General features: G+C 40.5%; 1 protein-coding gene across 1 annotated transcript in view; it reads left to right on the top strand.

The window, feature by feature from the left end:
- The window catches only part of SRGAP1 (SLIT-ROBO Rho GTPase activating protein 1), a 72,585-nt gene that overhangs the window by 35,659 nt on the left and 15,370 nt on the right, over positions 1–21,556 (top strand). The window contains exons 10-15 of the mRNA XM_010084929.1: positions 2,426–2,453; positions 5,047–5,149; positions 8,846–8,906; positions 9,070–9,147; positions 10,679–10,813; positions 21,048–21,153. Coding sequence (XP_010083231.1) covers positions 2,426–2,453; positions 5,047–5,149; positions 8,846–8,906; positions 9,070–9,147; positions 10,679–10,813; positions 21,048–21,153 — 511 coding nt within the window. The remainder of the gene's footprint in view (positions 1–2,425; positions 2,454–5,046; positions 5,150–8,845; positions 8,907–9,069; positions 9,148–10,678; positions 10,814–21,047; positions 21,154–21,556) is intronic.

The following is a 21,556-nucleotide window of genomic DNA, read 5'->3' as shown; positions in this document are numbered from 1 at the left end:
AGGACCTGGATTCTGTACATTTCTTGAATGGAGATGGTTGAAAGAGTAGAATTACAGTGGAATCATGTTATTGTGGTAGCTAGTATAGAAATCAATCTGTAGAAAGTGAACTGCTCCTTTGCTCCATTCAGGCTGCCTTTTGTGGAAACTGTCATGTCAGCAAGAAAGCAGACAAGTAACACGGAGTGCTGTATTAAGTAATGGAAGGGTCAATGGGGGAAGAGGGAGAGAAGGGGAGAGGGTTGTCTGAACTGGAGATTTTAATTTGGCACCCTCTCTTGCTTTTATTCAGACCTGTACAGTGTAAGGATGTAGGGTGAATAAATCCAGATTCCAGTCTGGTGTCCACAACATTGACAGCATTTGGCTTCTGTTCCAGTTCATCACCTACCTACTACAAGTCTGTTGCTGTTTATGGACACAGCAGATGCATATTCATGACCTGCACAAGGCAGATAGATGAAGTGCTCTGTGCTGAGTCTGCACCTACAAATTTGGAAAAGTACATGAGAAATACTCGAATGAAATTGATCCTAAACATAGCAAGCGCACTGATACTCGTATTAGGTCAGACTCAAGGCTCATCTATTGAACAAAACAAAGAGAAATGAAAGAAAGAGAATAAGCAGATATAGAAGAAACTGCCCCTGTGTCCCAGATAGTTTTGCCCTACTCTGTTAAATATCAGGGATGTGTTTAAAATCCCTCAGACTTGGGATATGTAACATCTTTTGTTTTATTAGCATTTATTCTTGGGATTCTTAGTGTTAATGAATTTCCCTTGGTTACACGAGTAGAGAGAAGTTCCTGGCTTACGCTTTCCCTGTCATAGATTATTTTGCATCCTCTTCTTTCATCCCTCTTTTTCACCTCTCTAAAACAGGTGCCAACAATCTTTATATGTCTTGCTGATGCCAAAGATTTTTCCCAGAACTTATTCTTTGTGCCACCTCCTGTGGATCCCCGCTCCTCTGGTACTGCAAAATGTATGTTCAGATTAGGGCTTTTGGTACTGTGCAGTATTTCAGGTGCACCTGGACATTGCCACATAATACTACATTTTACATATCACTGGTTTTCTTTCTTTATGCAGTCTGACAAGCTTTTTTGACGTCACTTTTGAACTGAGCAGTAGTCTTAGACGTAGCCTAAATGATGCTCAGAGTGATTTTCAGAGTCAGTATAGTTATCTGTAGTTCTGTTAGCTGCACAGGTGTTTAATTCTTTCTTCCTTAATATCTTACTTGAACCTGTTAATACTGAATTTCATTTGCCATTATGTGTCTTGTTCCCTAACATTGCTAAACCCCTCTGAAGGGCTTCACAGCTTTGTCAGGATTTGATACGAAAGTATTTCAGTCGTCTGCACAATGTTCTGTCTCCTTAGCTGCTGTGGATCCCTAGGATGCTCCTTAGCTCCCTAGGATGTTAATAAACGCATTATGTATTACGTAAATGGTCCTAATGGGAAGACTTGAGTAAATTACTGTTATACTTTTGTCATGATGAAAAAAAGACCATTTAATTCCAGTCAGTTTCCCTTTTCTTCACTAGTTTTTGATCAATGAGAATATTTTGCCACTCAATCCATGGCTATTTAGTTACTTTAGTTGCCTCTTGTGAAGAAATTTATCAGGGGCCTTTGAAAGTCTAAATTAATTAATTCAGCTGATTCTCCTTTATCCAGTATTTTAATGACATGTTCAAAGAATTCTAATAAATTAATAGGGCATAATCTCCCTTTGAGAAAACCAGGCTGGTTGGAACTTATCATACCATGAACTTCCTACTGTTTCATTATTTTGTTTTTCATTATCATGAGTTGACATGGTGCACATGCCTGACTTACTGGTCTGTTGTTCTGCAAAGGTTATCCAGGAACCTTTCTGAAATACGGTATTTGCTTCCTTACATTTCTCCACAGTTCTGTGGTGCTTCCCAGTGGTAGCATTGTATTTTTTTTCCTGCAAAACACAGACAGAGGAGAGGAAAAAGTCTTTCAATAGCAAACCATTGGTGTGTAGATTTCCTTATTTTCAGTACTAAAGACGTTTAGGCACATGGGAAGATGTCATCTAATCTTGGCGCAGCTCTATTTCCATACTGCTTTAGTCACTAAAACACATGAGCACAAACAATAGATGTTGTTTGGAGTTTTACTGCAACTTATTTACAGTATCAAGTGCCTCTTTAATCTGTGGACAGGCTTCTTAAAAGTTGTTCCATAACATGGGTTGTGTTTGTATTTTAAATGTAACTGTGGAGATGGCAGACAACAGCACTGTCCTGTTTGTTGTGTAATTGTATATCTTTTGCTGCTAACATGAAAGTTAGGGTTAAAGTAATTTGCCAAGCATAATTTAGATACATAAAAATTTCCCTAAAACCTACAAATTATTGTTTCCTGTTTATTGAACTTTTCCAGGTCACAGGGCTGAATACATGACGACAAGGTAAGATTTAGAGTTACAAATGTAAGAAAATCTTAGAAATTAAAAATTTTAGAATGAGTTTGTAAGGGTATATAACGTTGTTGCTGTTGTTACGTAAATTGTGTACAGGACCTGTGTGTTGTAATGTTCAGCATTTCTGTTCCTGCATGCTGATGTGGAAAGGACCAGACTGACTGTTCATCTTCCTTGTTCTTGTGAGCTGCTTAGGCCAGTGTCAAGGGTGGGACAAGCTGGGAGATCCTTAAAAATATTTGTGAATCGCACATCAAATTTGGAAGTTGCAGGGAGCTTTCTGGTGCTAGAAAATAATTTATTTTCATTTGTTAGAGATTCCTTGCCTCTCATGGTTTGTAATTCACTTCATCAGGATACACCATTCAGAAGAACCTGATACAGAGATGAATTTGGGGGATAGGCTGCATCATTGATAACCTAGCTTTGGACAGGAATAGCTGCTGCACCCCTCATCCATGTGTTTGATACTTAAGTTGATCTATATATTCACAGAAGAGAAGGGATACAGTGTTAGATCTCCCCACTTTGTGCAGCACGTATTTTTTCAGTTGTGGAACGCCACGTCTGTGGCACTGCCTGCAGACAGAAACACAGATGAGCCCGCTGCAGCCCTCAGGCTATCAGGTTATGGGGGGCAATGGCAACTGTTTGGATTTGCAGCTGACACTTCTGTGTATCCACTGCTACCAGCACCACCCTTCCCATCCTGGTGACAGCAGGAACATTCAGCCCAGCTTTCCTGGTTTCACCCTTCCCTTTCCCTTTCATGCAATACATCCTTGCTCAATGCCTTCTCTTTCTACTTTTTGCTTCCTGGACAGGAGTGGCCTTGCCACCACACCTCATCTTTGGATTGAAAAAAACCAAAAAGTCATGCCCTCCTAGCTAAGAATTTTGGATCCAGCTCTAGCTCTGCCTTTTGCTGGACTACTTGGCTTTGTATAATTTCTTCTGCCTGGCCCCCATGTTCCTGGCGACATCTGTGCAGACACAGAGCTCCCTTTCTCCCACCACTCTGTGGTCCATTTTAGCTCTGTCAAGCTGGACTTATTCACCTGCTTTCCTTACATGACCCCAGTTGAAAAGCAGTAACAAATCAGCACATTCTTCCCAATTGGTGACATTAATTTTGAGACCTGTGCCTTTAATTTTGAGACCTGCGACATTAATTTTGAGAGCTATGGCTTTGAGACCTGTGCCTCTGTCCCCACATGCTACCAGGAATGGATGGAAGTCAGCAGGCTTATGCCTAATGAGAAGAACATTCTTTCCTGGCTCCAAAGCAGGTGACTTATCAGGCTCCCATCATCCTAAATTCTCTCCTCTGTAAGCAGCTGAAAGAAGATGATGGATTTAGGCAATGGTTTTAACTTAGTAAAGTGGGTGATCAGCTTGAAGCCATCTTACCTCCTGTCTTCTCGCAGCTGGTCCCTTTAGAGAAGGAAACTCTCAGGGAGTAGGGCCTGCCCATCTGTTCCTCAGCACCAGTTCCCCCAGTCTGGCTGGGACCTGCCTGTTGTCCCAAGGTTTAGCTAAGTTTACAGATTGTAAGACATGCAAATGGAAATGTTCTTCAAGGTCAAAGTTAAATTGTAGAAGGGAAGACGATATTTTTAAAGATGAGTTTAAAATAGTGGATAGTACCAAAACAGGCCAAAGTCCCACCAGTTAATGTTCTGTGTATTATTGTTTCCTCCTCGCTGTTTCCCCCAAAACCTAATTCCTAATTCTTGAAAAAACACATTGCAACACTGGACTGTAGATGCAGGGAAACTAGGCAAGCTGTTGGCATGCAGAGTACCCTGACATTCACAAAATAAATTGTGACCTAGAGAACAATATTTATTTCCTGTAATCTCTTTCAGTTGTAGTCATCACATGTGTAACATACTAGGTAAATGTTTTGCAGACCAAAGTTTTGTGTGTTCTTCCTTTTCTTTTTTTGCTTTATGCTGCTTTTGTTTGTTTGTTTCAAGTTGATTATATTCTTTTAATTCCTTTAGCTAATTTGCAAGGCATTTCTTTTCTTGTGTGAAAATGTTGATGGTTGGATGTGGAAGGCTAAAGCTGTTTAACCTTCCAGGCTCTAGTTGAAAATGCAGACAGTTTGGTTTTGAAGCATCTTAGGAGTCTGCTGAGCAGCTTTAATTTGCATTTGAAGCTTCTTCAGCATGAAGCAACTTTTCTGCTTGATAAGAGGTGCTTCGAGTGGCCTGTGTTCTGCCATGGCTGGCAGGATGAATTCCAGTGGTTGCTGCACATTTTATGCGTGACCGCAACAAAAAAGGCCAGTCCAATTGTGCAGTGTTTGGAATAAATGTGTATGGTAAAACTGCAAAGCAGGGTTTCATAAAGAATGACAATATTTATCCATAAATAATGTGTTTTTAATGGGGGCATTCTCCACTCTTTAATAACTATGTTACACTTAAATTTGATGGAAAGTCTTTATTTGATAAGCACTGTGTTTATTTCTCCCTTTACAATGTTCTGTTGTTTTGCCATGAGCTTTCAGACATTTCGTTTTATTGTGTGACTTAATTCTACCTTGCTCAGTAATCATATTCCCTTCCCTTAGGCCTCCAAATCTGCCCCCTAAGCCCCAGAAACACAGGAAGCCCAGACCCCGATCACAGTATAGTGCTAAGTTGTTTAATGGTGATTTGGAGTCATTCATCAAGGTACTGGCACCAGCCACCCCAGTGGCTGATCTCAACACTTCTTACGATAATGGTCACCACCTCACGTGAGCTGAGGCAGATCATTATGTTTAAGTTTGTCCTGGGGCTCTTTTCTTTCCCGGTTGATCAATATAATACTTCCTGAAGTCAGAGGGAAAGAAGGGGATTCATGTCTCACGTTAACCTCCCTACAATTTTGTTAATTGAGTAGGGATAGTATTGGCAGCCTGGTTTTATTAGGAAACTTAGCCTCATGCAGAAGATGTAGTGGTGCATCCCATGACTTAGCACAATTTCCTGCTTGCCATTTTCATTACATTCCATATTCAAAGTCTGTGGAGAAGCAGTATTACCTTGGGTTTGATAACCAGCTTTTTATTTCCTGTGACTTTGGGAATTTATTATATTGTGTGAAATTGTGATCACCGCTATTCTGGATCTTGTGTCTTTGCTGTATTTACTATCTTCTTCTTTCTCATACTTTTATTTCTAATAATGCTTCTAGCCGAGGCCGAAGGAACTCTCACACGAGACATCAGGTATAGTTCTGGTGACAAGAGAACCATCTCTGCCTCGTTCTCGGGTTGCATTCATGCCTGGCTCAAAATTAGTTCTTTCAAAGATGCGGGGGGGAGGAGTTTGCATTAAGAAATGAGTGTACAAGTACAGCAGGGAAAACTGAACCAGACCACGGCTCTGGAGTGATTGTAGTCTTGAATGATGGATATTTTCTTATTCATTAATAAGCACCTGCCCATCATAGTCAGTTAGTGCCTCTGGGCACTAGCTGACAGAGCTGAAGGAAAGAAATCTTAAAAATATATATAACAATACATTTATAAACGCAGTGAATGAAATTCCTGACTGCAGGCTCTGTGAACTGGGTTTGAATGTTACAGGGATATTTTTTTTTTCTTCCTGTGCAACATAGCTAACAGCAAATATTTTGCAGAACAAACTCTGTGCTCAGTGACACCGCACTAGTGTAGCTGTCTTTGAATCAAGCTTTCACCAACCCGTAGTACAACTATAGGAAAACCTACTGTTATTATGCAGGCAGTGCTGTGAAGTGCAAAGACTTTTCAGGAATCATCACATGATGCAAGAGGTGAATATCATGAACAGTTTCTTGCTCAAGGATGAAAGTAAGCAAAGAAGCAGAAACTCCCACAACAAAAAGCCCCTGGGTTAGAGAAGCACATACCAAATCAAGAGAAATGTTGCCCTGTCATTTTCTCTTACAGAGAAGAGGTTTATGCTACATGGCAAGTGTGGGTGACAGGGCTTACTTGCAAGTGGAGAGTCCCACATCGTTAGTCTTTCAAAAGGAAAGAGGAAAAGAAAGCTGGTAGCCTCATGACAGGTTTGCCAGTGTGGGAGCTAACCTAGGAGAGCATCTGTGCCCAAAGACCGTGTCATTCCTGATAGGGATGAGTCATTTTGACAGTCAGAAAAGGATTACAGCTAGTGAAATATATAGTATCCCACCAAATTGCTTTTCATTACATTTTTGTATCATAAGAAATTGTAATTAGTCCCAGACATACATTCACTGACTATACACATCAGATTAAATTCACAGTAGCAGTAGGGTAACTGTTCTTGACATTTCCCCAACACAGATTGTTACTTCAAATTATTTTCTTGTCATTAGATCCAAAATCCAAAGATGTTAGTTTAGATTATTTCAGGACTACAAAATTGTGCGTGGTTCTGAATAGATTCTCCAAAACTGGGTATGAAAATAATTTAGTTTTGTGCAATTTCTTACTGCAAACACTATCTTTTCCGAGGCTTTCTATTCTTTGCATGAACCGGTGTACTAACAGGAGATACGGGTGCATGTTGTGCATGCTTTCTAATAGTCTGCTTTTTTGGAGAGCCAGGATGCTCAGTGTTGGTGAAGATGACAGTGTTCCTGGTTTTAGCAGCTGACCTATTCCCTAGGGGTTTTTTTATTCAGCTGTTACTGACTCGTGACACAACTCAAACAGAAAATGATCATCCAGATATTACTGATTCAGATATTACTGATTCTTGACTATCCGGTCTTTGCTAGGTTTTAAATTAAAAGAGAAGTCACAACTTAAATAGCGTAATTTGCAGTACAGTATTTTGTAAGCCCCACTAAAACAACGTGGAGCACAGAGATCAGGGGTTAGGTTATCTCAGGAAGTGCATTGTTTCATTGCTCCACTGTGTGTTATTTTTCAAACCTTTTTTAGCAGTTCGCTTTTCTTCTACTTGGGTTTAATTCACAAACTTCCTATTAATGTAATTTAGCATGAAAATGAAGGACCAGTTTGTAACAGGAAATGTGTATTCTGAGTTACAGGGTGCTGTTGAATTAATGGTTTTGTAATACAGACTGGTTTTACCTTAAACTTTCAAATGAATTAGTCAATTCTCTGAATGCTTACATATTTGAAATTCATTTGGAAAGAAAAATTATAGCTTCCAAGACAAGAATTTCAAAAGTGCCTATTATTTATGAAACAGTAATTTTTCCAGCATAAGCACCGACTTTTCTAAATAATTTTTAGTCATATGATTTGTTTCTTTAATAGATATTTGATGACATAATGATAATTAATGTTCTTGGGGTAAAACATCAATTTTTTAAAGTGCCAAAACACACAGACGAAGGACTGTGACAGTTCTTTTGGAAAATCAGCAGTTTAAAAAGAAAAAGACAAATAACTCGCTGAAAATTAGTGTATAGTCATCTTCTCCCCCTCCCATCACAAGCATTTTTTCTCCTTTATTAATCTGCTTAACTGAAGATGAAGCTACAGACCTGCTGCTGTATCATGGCTGAGACCAGGAGCTTGGATGCCTGAGGTCTGCCAGTTGCAGGTGGGGAGGTGTAGGCTGTGACCTCCCTTTCCCAATGCCTTGTGCCTACAGAAGAGACAGCTGAACCACATGGTCAGCTCAAAGTGGCTGCAGTTCACCGCACAGTGTACTATCAGCTAGTTAGTGCAGCCTGAAACAGTGTCCCTGGCCATCATCTGCCTTGTGTTACTACACGCAAATCAGCAGAGTGCGCAGGAGTGCTCTTGGGTCAGGGAGGGAGATGCCTGGTACCCCATGCAATACCATTTGGTGGCTCTTCTCCAAGACGTTTTCTGATAGTCCAGCAGGTCCAGAAGAGGCCTTCTCAACTGTTTGTGATCAACAGTTTTTACCAAAAAAATAGCACCCCAAGGAATTAGGTCCTGTATAGTTAGGTCCATGTGGGATTTCCCCCACCAGGAAAAGAAAGGTAAGTTAAATGTATGCAGAGGGATCATCTTCATCATTAATTATTATTCTTAATAATACATTTTTTAAAAGGCAAATTCACTGCTTTAACTCATTTTACTTTAAAAATCTAAAACACATGCATGAGCTTAGATGTCACATACAGTGTTAGCCAGATACAGTGGCAGAGGTAGAGAACAAAGTCTCTGAATTCCCGATTCAGTGATTTTCATGAAGAACCGTAATCTTTTCTCTTCACCTGTTCCTTTCCCTCCTTCTCTAAATTGGAAGAGAACTCTGTTAGAAACTATTTTTTTTTCTTGTGTGGTTTTTTTGCCAGCACTGTATGTCCATCTGGAGTGACCAAGAAAATGCATTTTCACATTCAGTCCAGAGTAGGGAGATTTCCTCTGTCTGGTCTGCAGTTCACTCTTTTTGCTCTTGTTTTTCCAGGATTCAGGACAAGTCATTCCTCTCATCGTGGAAAGCTGTATCAGATTTATCAATTTATACGGTAAGCTCTGAAACATACTACGCCATTTCATTATTGCCCTGACTTTGTTGTGTGTCTTTTGCATAATATATTTGCCACCACAATTTTGTTTTTTAAAATAGAGATTAAAAGTGTTTTTAAAACTAGATTTATTTCTCACCACTATCTCCCATCTTTGCTGCAGGTCTTCAGCATCAGGGAATTTTTAGAGTGTCTGGTTCCCAGGTGGAAGTCAATGATATTAAAAATTCATTTGAGAGAGGTAATTGCATTTTCCTGTGTTTGAACACCTAAATATCTGACATTTTAAAAGCTTTTAAATTCTAATTACTTTCTTGGCTGCTTAAGCAGTTTGTATGTACTTTGTGTACAGCACCTAAAACTTTGCACCGTCGTATACTTAAAGATGAAGTATAATGATGACATGTACATGTTTTTCCCTTGTTATGTCCTAGGAGCTTGAGGTTGGTTTTCATTTTTAGACAAGGCATATGACTCTTGAATCAACTGTAAACTTTAGTCTTTTGTTAATGATAATCTGCAAATGGTAGCTTGTCTATATTTTATTTTAAAGATCCTCAGAAAGGAAAGATTAAGGTTTTTAATTAGATTCAAGAGACTTCTTAATGCAATTTGAGAACCCTGTTACTTGATCTTCTGAAATAGGAGTACTCGACTTTCTGGTCCCTCTGACAAAGTGGCATCACAGTCAATGCAAATATGGGCTGTGAAAGGGTCATGCTACTTTCAATCACTGTTTTCATTCCCTAAGGAACCTTCAGCTCCAGAGGAGGAATTACGGGAAAAATACAGGAAGTGAAAACAGCTTTTCAAACATGAGCAGCTTGCGACACCCAGCCTAGGATTGCTCTGCTAGGGCAGCCAGGATCCAGCAACCCCTAATTGTCTTAAAACAATAATAGTTACAAATTTTTTAAAATCTTGTATTCTCTTTTCTTGGGTTTTAGAAGCTGGGTTTTTTTAATTTACAGGAAAACCTTTTGCAGATCATCTGCTAATAAGAAAACCCTTGGAGCAATAAGCCTTGTGACTAAAAGCATGAAAAAATATGCACAGTATTTTTCTCCCCAGGATTAGTTACATATCTTGTTAAACCTGATTTTATCTTTGACAAGATATGTGAAGCAGCTGTTTTTACATGCTAGGTAAAGCCACATATTCCTATTCTCCACCTTTTAAATTTGCCTTATTGCTAACTGCTTCTCCTAGGTAGTGTTTTTCTGGAAGATACACACATTTTAAAGTGTTTCAAAATACAGATTAAGTCTTCACAATTATACGCAGTTCAGTCACGGCCTTTAAGGTTTCAATTCCCATACAGTGTTTTCACAAAACAGTTGCACATATTTCTGAATATTTTCGTTTTTCAGAATGAAGACAGATTTCCAATTCAAAGAGTTATCTAACTAGATTTGCTTTATGTAAGCACCCAAAAAATAGTTTGAGAAACCCTACTTAGTTGAGAATATTTGGCTTTTTTCTTTTACTAACCGTAAAATCGTAGCATGTCCATAAATACTTTGTTGGAAGTTCAGGACCTAAGAGATCACTAGGTTATGTAATTTAAAGGAAGCTTTATTCAGACTGCTGTTTCTACTTTGATCATAGCCTGTGATTTCTAAATCAGTGTTTATTGTCTTACTTGAATGCTTGCATTGCCACCTCCCACACAGTAAAAACAAAAACCCCCAAAAATGTCACTCACTTATAAAAATGTTGCATGCAAGAATGCTTCTGCATGTGTTTTTCATTCACTTTATTTACTTTTTAAGGTGAAAATCCTTTGGCAGATGACCAAAGTAACCATGACATTAACTCAGTTGCTGGAGTACTGAAGCTCTATTTCCGAGGGCTGGAAAATCCTGTCTTTCCTAAGGAAAGATTTAATGATCTTATTTCTTGTATCAGTAAGTAGAAATCTCTGTTTCTTTCTCAATAGAATTTTACTTTCATATATACAGTAGTGGTCTGAAAAAAGAGCTAACTTCACAGATTTTTCTGAGACAATTTTTTTGCCATCCGTAACAGTCTGGGTCAGTTATTAGTCATACTTGCAGCTGTGGTTGTTCCCTTTTTCCAGTGGGATTAATGTACAGTACAGCTCTTTGTTTAATAGGGCAGGAAGAATATCTTTTGGTATACAAGAGATATTATTAAATTTAAACACATTGTTATTTTCCTCTGTGCACTGGGTCAGACAGAAGAGAATGAAGTCATGACCGTGCAAACAGAGTACATTACTTTCCACAAAGGTTTTCATGCCCCACAGTTTGGGGTCACTGCTAGTGAATAAGTAACTAACTGCTCAAAATTGTGTGGTTCTGGGCCTTTTTTGTGCTCAGCTTAAAACTCCTGGTCCAACCAGCAGGAAAACCCTTTGGTGCAGGAAAGGAGGGGAGCAGCTGAGTGTTGTCTGCAGAAGAGCCTGGTCTGCCTTCCAACACACAAGCATGACCACAATGTGATAGGATGCCCAGGAGGAGCATTGCACAGGTCTGTGCGCTGCTGGTGTTTGTAGTTGGACACAGAAAGATTGTAGTAATTTAAGAACTTCTCAGTGGATGAGTGAATTGCTCTGGCATGCACAAAACCTCTTCACAGATCCCTGCAGATGTTGAGGAGGGGTGAGGCCAAGCCAACCGTCAGTAGTCTTACTGTTCTCATGGGTCCACTAGAAGTGATCAGAGGTGCTGGCTTTGTGGAAGAATTTCCTCCTTTCTGCTCTTCCTTTATAATTTGCCTGCTTTAGCTGAATGGAGAAAGAGGCAGTTTCACAGGGACTGAGGACCAGTCCTGTGGGATATTGATTGAGGCAGGCTCTCTCCAAACTGTTATTTTGACAAAGGAGTCTCAGCCCAGCAGTGAGGACCACAGATCAATATCCACAGAGTGTCCTGGGCTGGCCGTCAGATGGGCTGTTCTGCTCCCTACCAGGGGAAACCAATGTATGTGGTTTCCTTCCCAGGTAGGGAGGGTTGCGGTAACTCAGCCTGGAGCTTATGAATATGTGGATCACTGCGACCAGGTCTATATGCAATATTTTGTGTTGCATTTCTCTGTGAGCTTTTCTGCAGCTCTTGATATTTACAGACTTGGTGGTACTGAGGAGTCCTGAAGGACCTCAAAATCATAGTTTAACAGTCTGATCCCTGATGCTGAGGGGGACATTATCTCTTCAGGAAGCATAATCTTGTTTCTGCCTGAGTTCGGCTTTAGCTAACTGCAGTGCCACAGCCCAGAAAATGTCTGCAAGACATAGAAATTGAAATCTAAAAAGGGATCATTTTAACTGAGTGATTTTCTGCATGACAGGGATGAAGGAACTTTACCTAATAATCCTGCACTGATTTCCGTAACTTCTGGATGAATTAAAGCTTGTCTCCGGGAAAAATTTATTTATTTAATGGCTTCAGTTGACAGAAAATCTACCACATTCTTGGATAAGCTGTTGAAGTGATTAATCACTTTAATTGTTAAACATCTGGACCAGATTTCCTTTTCAAAATATCTGCTGTCAGATTCTGCCCATTGGATGTCTTTATGACTTTGTTATTTCAACTAACCATTAAGAAAACTAGAAATGGTGATTCTTGTATGTGGAGATGGTATTGCACTCTGCTGTGTCGAAGAGCTTTAGAATTGTAAATATTAAGAATGAGTATTTGGCTTACAGAGAGTTATACAAATAAGCGCTTAGGAGATGTAAAAATATTTGCTCAAAACAGCCTTTTAAATGTGTTCCAAGAAGAGGAACCTGCATGATTTTGGAGAGTTTCCATTCACTGTCGAAGCTTCTGAAGACAGGCCGGGGTATCTGGAAATGTATATGTGGCATCTGCACAGGCAGGAGAGATTCACCAGCCTCACAGAGTATCACTGTCTGAGAGGGATCCAGTTCAGTTATCCCAAAATGGTCTTTTGTTATTAAGAGCTTCCAAGAAAAATGGCAATTAATACTAGATCCTTAGCATTAGGCCTTGGTTTCCTTTGAGGATGTCCAACTATTGCATGTTCAAGGTAGGCAACAGATTATTTTCTTGTGAAAGAATTTGCAACCTATTTTATATAAATGTCATCCAGCAGAGCTGAAATCCATAACAACTAATAGCCTGGAACAAAGTTGGTGCTTTTCCTAGCCACATTTTTAAATGGGACAGTTATTGGGAAAGAGGTGTTGCCATCTGATCCTGGTTTAGACTGAATGTTCTCTGAGACTGTCGTAAATCTGGATTATCATCTCTATGACAGCTTGTCAAAACAAGCTGTAATGACTGAGTAGTTTTGCTAGGTTTGACTTCTGCTATTGCTGTTACAGAAGAAAACAGAGAATTTTCTTCCTGATAATATGTTGTAAGAGTCCCAGATCTGTTTCTGGCAGGTTTTGGAGGAAGCCGGGGAGGATGATTTTGTTGTTTTTTGGTTTGGTTTCCCTAAGGTTATTTTTAGGGAAATGATAACCACTGTAATGGTATGTCAACGCCTTCCTTCAGTGGAGGGAAGCGAGGTAAGTTTGGAACATGGCAGGACAAATGGAGTTTTCTCTTTGAGGGGTTTTCTCTTTGGGTTTATTTGTGTTGTCACAGTGAGGGGTTTGAGTGTGGTGTGAGCAGAGAAAGAAACTTTATTGTGCCTTGCACCTGCAGCCAGCCCCAGAACCACGCTGTGGGAACAGTGGGCTGTGTGTCTGCATCTTCTGATTATCTGAGAAGCGTGAGGTGGAGTGTTTTTACAGCTGTGTACCTAGGCTATGCGCTTCATCAAGTGGTCCACCACTTCCAGGGAATACGATGCGCTTTTTTTGTTTTTAATAAAAAAAAACAAGCATTTCAGAATATACTGACTGTCACAGTTTAGTTTAAATAGCGCTTACATGGCACGTACTATCAAAACCTGTCGGTCTTAAAGACCTTTTCCATTGCTATCTTTTAACCTTAACGCTTTGTATATCTTGCAAAAAGGAAAACAATCTAGCCAAGATTTTTCTCCCACTTCAGACTTTGAACCCGTGATAGTTGCATTGGTTTACTTTTCTGTGCTCATGTGGCCTCACATATTAAGTATGTTGGTCTTCATGTTAATGGGAGCAGGGCCAGACTCCTTTTCCTCTGTGAGAACACACATTACTGTAACTTCTTTAGATCACGGTTGATATGTAAGGTCCAGAAAGCTTTCATATTTTTAATCAAGAGGGTTTAAATACTCTTAATTCATATTGCATTCACTCTCTCTCTGAGTGAGGAAAGGAATAAACATTAAGTTGTTTTCAGATAGTTTCTCAGGGTAAATGTCAGTGTGGTTTTTTTAATTGTTGGCAGAAATTGTTGTAAAAGGGGGAAGGGAGAAAGCAAATTCATAAAGTTAATGTTCACATAAAACTGTAAAAGGGCAGAATGTCACACATTTCATATGGAAATGTAATATCGCCAGTGAAAAGCCCCTTGAAACTGAAGTACTTCGTTATGGATGTCAAGCATAATTGAGGCTACAGCTGCAAAATGAACCTTTCCTCAGTACAGCCGCTGAGGAATTCCTTTGCATTTATGCATATATTTCCAAATGAAATAGAGCATTGTGATTTAGTGCTTTCCCTTTTGCAAATACAGTGGAAACTGTGCAAAATGACTGTGACTTTTAGGGCAATTTGTTCATGAGAACAATGTTACTCTGTTTGGGCATATGAACTGTTTTAGGTAAAATTTGGGCCAAATTATGACAAGCATGAAAGGTAGGACAAAACGTGAAGAATCCATCCGATTATGGGCCATAATTCTGCCTTCTCAGCAAAAGGAGCGGCTACTATTGCTCCCAGCAGCACTCCAGCAATCCAGAGGGTAAAATAAGGTGGGGGGAAGGGAGGATAGTTGCACTGCACTTCTTCTCTGGCCCTTTGTAGAAACAGGTTAGGCCAAACACAAGCAAAATATTTGTAACAGGAGTTACATGGAGGCAGAAGGTACTGAAGCTGTGCTTAGGGCTGGCCATAATTCACCTTCACTGCTGGGGGACTGCAGTTTCTCTCCTGGTGTGGGTTCATGTACGCTTGAGTTATGGTTCACTTTTACATACACAGCTGTGCAATGCAGCAGCAGGCACATCTCGCTACCCAGCTCAGCTTCTGCTCAGATCGTTACAATTCTTCTTGGTTTCATCTCCCTTGCCTTAAATTTGATAAACTAAGATGCAAGGATGGATGAAAACTTATATCTTTCTTCCTTCTGATTTTCATCATTTCAATCTATTGTTGACAGCAGTGTCCATTTACCTCAAGGCATAAATGTTATGAAAGGAAATTATTTTATTGCTGTTCCAGACCACTGCCCATTACTTGAGAAGTAAAAAAACTGTACTCTGAATTGTCAGCTCTTCCTGAAAAAGTTTTGACAAAATGACAACTGTTTCCTTCCCTAACTGACAATGGAGACTTGTGTTTGTCCTCCTCCTGTGTAATGCCTTCTTAAGTAGATCTGAGAGAGCTGTAAAGTGGCATTGCTGAGTTAATACGTACATGTCTTTGAGTTGGATTGGACTCATCTACCAAAGTGTAAAGAGGCACAAATTGTTAACTTCAGCACTAATACATATTCATGCAGATTACTAGTCAGCGGCAAATTGACCATAAAAATTACATCTGCAAGTATAACTCAATCCCATTTGACATTCAACGGGTGCATAAAATATGCATTAAGCTTTCACTCTGTTACTAGCAGGCACCCCTCCACGTGAAAGAAGTAAGTAACCCCCATGCAGAGATACCACGTTGGATTTTATCCATCAAAACAGTGGTCCTAAAGGAGAGAAATAGCTTGCATTGCCATTGTTTGCTTTCTTCTTCCTCCTTTGTGCTACCCTTGCCTGTGAAATAAGCTTAGCTTGCGCAGCACTGGCTGTTAGTGGAACACCATTCATTGCTGACATCAGGGTTCTCCTTCCACATGTTCTGATCAATAATATCTTCCGTTTGCAAAATGTTTGCAATTCTTCTTTTCCTCCTGAGACTGGTCCATGGAGGATGTCTGTTAACAGAGGGTGGTAGAATGTACACAATCCAGAACTCATGTTTCTGAGCTCTGACTGCTCCCAGGCTGAACCTTCTCCTCACTGGATAGCCATGTCACACCACCACTGCAGGAGAAGCCATGTGTAGAACCACAAACAGGAAAAGTACAGTGCTTTTGTAGCATTTTCAACTTGCTGTCCAGCTAGCCCAAAATATTTCGGAACCACCAGCAATTGCTGTCTTGCAAAGGTCTTTTGTTCTCTATTATCAAAGTGCTGCATTTATTTATTTGAATATTTATTACCTTTTACATGCTCCGCTACTTCAGGATTATTGCTTAATTAAACTTCAATTTACATGTTCTTAATATTATTTAGAATGAATGTATCCCTGTCTTCATCTATAATTTAGTTTTATTTTATTTGTATTTGCGGGCTTGTATTAGTAATTGTGTTTTCTCCCCTCTCAGGTTTCCTTTACTCTTCTAAGGCAGATTGTTCACTTTTGATCTGTTTCACTTTAGTGTCTGCCTTTGGAAAAGCCTCATCATGAGTCACCAGGTGGTTAAAATGTGTTACTTCCCGTGGAGGAGAAAGGTGGACGTTCATTGACTGTGTGTCTCTGTAGTCAGCAAAGGTGACACCACCTCTCCCAAACAAGTTCCAGTGTTCTTGGAGACTTAAAATTACACCTTTTATATAACATTTGAGTAGCTAGGATTTATGCCAATCTCATGCTATTGAGAACTCTGTGGCTGACAGAGGCAGCTAGCTAGCTGATGAGTAATCCTTTCATTTATGCAATGGCATTAGTCTCAGCTGGATTCATTCATCCAGTTCAAGGACAAGAACTGTTTGGGGAGGAAGTCCATGGGAGATCAATACATAAAAGTTTTCCAAGAGCAAGGTAAGGTGGCACCTCAGCAGCTTTTCTTGGGGAGGTGGTGATCTGCATCTTTGGAGGATTTTATGAACAGGGTGGACAGATGCCTTTCAGAAGTGATTGAGGCAAAGTCAAAAGGTGATATTATAGATTTAAATGACCTCTGAAGAGTCCTTCCAGCTCTCTGTTTTTCATTTTTTCTAGTAGATGGTGGGGGCTCCTTAGATCCCAAACACTTCTGATACTTAGATGCCTAGAAAATTTTATGGATAAACAGAAAACCAAACTCCTCGTTCCAGTATTGTCTGATAAAAATGTATTAACAGCTCAGGGAACAGATGCCCAGCTCTTCCACGGACTGTTAGAGTAATGAAGCCCCAGCATCTGGCCTCTTCCCCTTCTCGTGTTTCACCCCACAAATGTCTCCTGTGCTCTGGGCTGCACTGTAGCTCCACTTTGACAGGAGCAGTGTTCCCATACCGAACACGTTCTCATCTGGCTGGCAGGAGACTCTCCTATTTGTGGGTTTGAACTTCATGGCTGAGACAGGTCTGGAAGGCAGGTGCATAAGACCAGAGTTCCAAAAATTTCACTCTGCCCTGAGAACTGGGAACTAGAAAATAATAATCACCTCTATTTGTTATATTTTCCTGATGGTAGTCTTGATTTATGGTTGATATTAATGTGTCCTTCACACAGATCTCCCTCTCCTGCTTCCACAGTCAGAGAAGACACATTAGTTCTCAGTGTGCTTGGCCTTGCTGGAGGCTTGTCCTGTTGCTTGTGTTTGGGAATGTGAGTCTCATCATATCATTAGAGTAATGAACCAGTTTTCAAATCCACTGATTTCTATTTCTGCTTGGCAGCTAATTGCATTATTAGGACAAGTCATGTAATACCAGCACTTCAGTTTTCTTAGCTGAGAAGTGGGTAATACCTCACCAGGCACTGAGGTAGGGATAATTACAGTTCTTGAAAATCAGAGTAATGAAACGTGGCTCTTCAAAAAAAGTGCTGTGAGGGGAGAGATACAACCAGCTTTCTGCAGTGTTGGGATTGCCAGTGGCTTCTCGAAACAACCAGTTTGTAGCCTGGATGGCCATTCTGCCCTGAGGCTCTGTTTAGCAAAGCCAGTGGAGGCAAAGCAATGCTTTCTCTTCCCTCTGCATGGGAAGCAGCAGAGCTGCAAATTCCTTCTGCCTGGATGCAGAAAAATCTTTTTGTAGTCATTCCTTCTTTCCTGCGTACCCAAACACTCACGCATTGCATACATGCAAGCAGCTATGAAATTTGGCTCCTCATTTAAAAGCAGCACACAAACACACTATATTGTTACGTGTCTCTTTTAAACCAAATCAGTGCTGAGAAAGAAAAGCAAGCCTTTTGAAATAACGTGGAAATCACATGAATTTACCACTTGGCAGTAGTTTAGATTTTCAATAAAGAGGGTTTCATGGAAACTGGGACTGGGCTACCAGGAAGGTGTTAGAAATACACACACCTCATTCCAGCATGTATAGCTTGTAGCAGCCCCAGTGTAGAGGTGACCTGCTAGTACTGATCATGCCCCTGCTAGAGCAGCTGGGATAGCTCAACGCACGGCATTACAGACGAACTGTGCCGTGTCCATGCTGCCTACTAAGACCAGTTCCTGGCCCATGCATCCTGTGAACCACATCTGGGAACTGCTTGGAAGAGTTGTAGTTGGCACAGAGCACAAGTGCATTGGAGGGTGTGATAACTACCGTGTGGTAGCTGCCTGCCAGTGCTCAAGACTGCCCCATCCTGGTTTAGTTTACTGGTTTAGGCAGAGCTATTGCATCCAGATGGGAAGTGCACTGCTGGAAGGAGCTGATGGACCCACCTGGGAGCTCAGCCAGTGCATTTCTTGGGTCTGATTTGAGTTCAGTGATGACTGAACCTGGTCCAGGGCCAGTCTCCAGAACTGTCTGGAAGAGGCAGGGCTGCAGCACAAGGCATTAGCCAGGAAAGGCTTTAATGCAGAAGGCAGGTTGTGGCACTGCGTCACAACTTCCCTCCAGCTTTCCGCATCCAGCACAAGGGGCAGAAAGGCTGAAGAGGAGCTGTGCAGTGCTGCTGAGGGCAGGAGCGTTGAAAGATGTAACCAAAACACCTTTGGACCTTCCTCCCTCAGCCCCACTCCATAGAAGATCCACCTGCGTGCATGCACACAGGCTCAAAACCGCCCAGACCTACAACTCTGTGTACAGGCACTCAGACAGGATTGTCAGTGGGCAGGTCGGCTGAGCTGGAGACTCGCAAGGTGCCAGTAGCTGCAGCAGCAGCTGCTTTTGTTGGAAGATTGGGAACTGAAGGACAGTCAGGCTCCCTCCACTTAGTTTTGGAGAGTTGCTTAGTTTGGGCAGGTGCACTAAAACCAGTGTCTGTGGGTTGTGCAGAACAGCAGTGTGGCACTACAGTGCAGAAGTGAGGGTACGTAGCATTGGTATCTCCGAGATGTGGCATGCCCTGGAAAGGGAGAGGAGAACTGTTGTTTCTCTGCAGGTCCTGGCTGTGCGAGCAGCTCCCAGGCTTAGCGTGTCCCTACCGTGGACTCTGGTTCTTAACCAGTAAGCAGGAATACTTCTGTGTGATTCATGGAGTCCAGGTTCAACAGAAACATAAAAATAAATTTCAAGTCCCGTGCTCCAGTTGAGAAAGTGTAATGGCTTGAACTGATTTTCTGCTAGAGTTTGGGTTCAGTATGACTCGTTAGGTTATAAATTATACAACTTGTCAGCAGTCTTTTTCCCCACCAGCTCTGCAGCGGTCGGTGGCATCTCATCAGAGACACCGTTCCAGCCTTCAGCCACTCTGCTAGGGAGTGGGTTTATGCCTCCTGCAGGAGTTTTGCTTTGCTGTTCTCGCAATAAATATCACAATACAAAGGGGCTTCCTTCATGCAAGTGGTGGCGGGCTGTTCTCCTTCTGCAGAAACTCCCAAAAAGCTGAGTTTCACCCCATCCCAAAATCTGTTCCCCAGCATGCCAGTGGGATCTCTTGTAAATGCAGGTATGGGAACAGGTTTTCCTCCCCAGTTTACTACACTGGCATTTCCTAATGAACTACAGCACTTCTATGCGCTGCCCACATGCTCTGCTTATGCTTAGTTTTTGGAACCAAAATGCTAATTACTAGATGCCAGTTGTTCTTCTAAGAAACATAAGTCAACACTATGCATCTACAAATAAATGCTGATTGGTAGAAATAGCCATACCAAAGAGCACAAATAAACACCAGGAACTCTGTTTACAGTTAGCACGTTTTTGTGTAAGTAATTATTTTAAATGTGTACTCTTAAATACCACATTTTGTGGTAGAAATTACTTTTCAGCTGTTGGAATCGGCTCCTGTTTCTTATTTCCAAATTCTCATGTCCATTTCAGTGCTACTGGACAGTATTTCTCATGTAGTCTGCTAAGATTTCCCCTAGATGTTGTTATTGCAGCATTCTTTCTCGGCTGACATAAAAAGCGTTACTGAAATTTTAGGTTGTTTCCAACAGTGTCATTTACAGAGAAAACACATTGAGTGAAAAATTGAGATATTCTGAAGAACAATTTATCCTTTTATCCCATTACTGCTCCACTTGCAGACACATAATCTTTCTGACCAACACAGAAGATAATGCATCCTTGTTATAAGACATTAGGAACTGATGCTTTTATTAAGCTGACCTTGTTTTTCCTACTTCAGAAGAATTTTGGTGGACTGCTACAAGATCATTTGGGAAAATACATGTGATCTTTGTGTTTGTTGCTTATACACCGTGAAACATAAGGCCTTTCTCCTGCTTTGCCATTAATGGAGTTATAGCTGGACATTTGATTACAAAAACTCATTAGAGAAGCTTGGTGGTTGGAATAGTATATCTGATATGAACATTCAAATAAAGAGAATGGATCTGTATTTGAAACTGATGGGAAACATCCCTCCTCTCTCTCAGGTTATTTATGTACTCATACTGTGGTTTTGTGAGCTGTCTAGCTTACCAAGTGGCCCAGGTTTTACCTTAGGCAGATTTGCGACTTCTTGCATTTAAAGATGTTACTTTTTAAATGTGTGGTTTTAATGAGAGGTAGAAGGACTTTCAGATCTTATTTTTCTAATAGGCCAAAATGAGAAGATATCGGCTAGGGACCTGTGATAGTAAAGAATCAAAGTAAATTGAGTAAACTGACTGAATGCTATTTTAGACCATCATATGAAAGGGAACTTAAAATACTTTCTTCTGTTTGCAGGAATAGACAATCTCTATGAGAGGGCTCTTCACATCCGCAAACTCCTCCTTACTTTGCCTAGGTCAGTCCTTATAGTGATGAGATACCTCTTCGCCTTCCTCAACCAGTAAGTGCTTTATCATTCCCCAAGGTACTAGACCTTTATCTGCCTTCCTCTGCTGGTGTTGAAATTCTTCGGGTTTACTCATACTCTGTGTGGAATTTACATTTAAACTCCATATAACACAAAAGATGATCTTCTAATTGGCAATGAAAATAGAAGGAAAACATCCATTTTCATTCAAATTAAAATCCCATTTGTCCAAAACTGAGCAAGGTTGTAATAAGACAGATTAAAGTGTTGTCTGAAGTGGGGAGTGCAGGCTACAGGATTAAAACTGATAACAAAATAAGCTGATAAGAAAAAAAACAAACTGTAAGTACCTTGAAAATAATTTACATAATTTGAAAGTAGAAAATTTTTTCATTATCTCAAGATGATTTTAATCTCCTGATGGGAAAAATAAACA

This window comes from Pterocles gutturalis, unplaced genomic scaffold (genome assembly GCF_000699245.1).
Source record: "Pterocles gutturalis isolate BGI_N339 unplaced genomic scaffold, ASM69924v1 scaffold19730, whole genome shotgun sequence".
Taxonomy (NCBI): domain Eukaryota; kingdom Metazoa; phylum Chordata; class Aves; order Pterocliformes; family Pteroclidae; genus Pterocles; species Pterocles gutturalis.
This window is presented reverse-complemented; position numbering and strand designations above follow the sequence as displayed.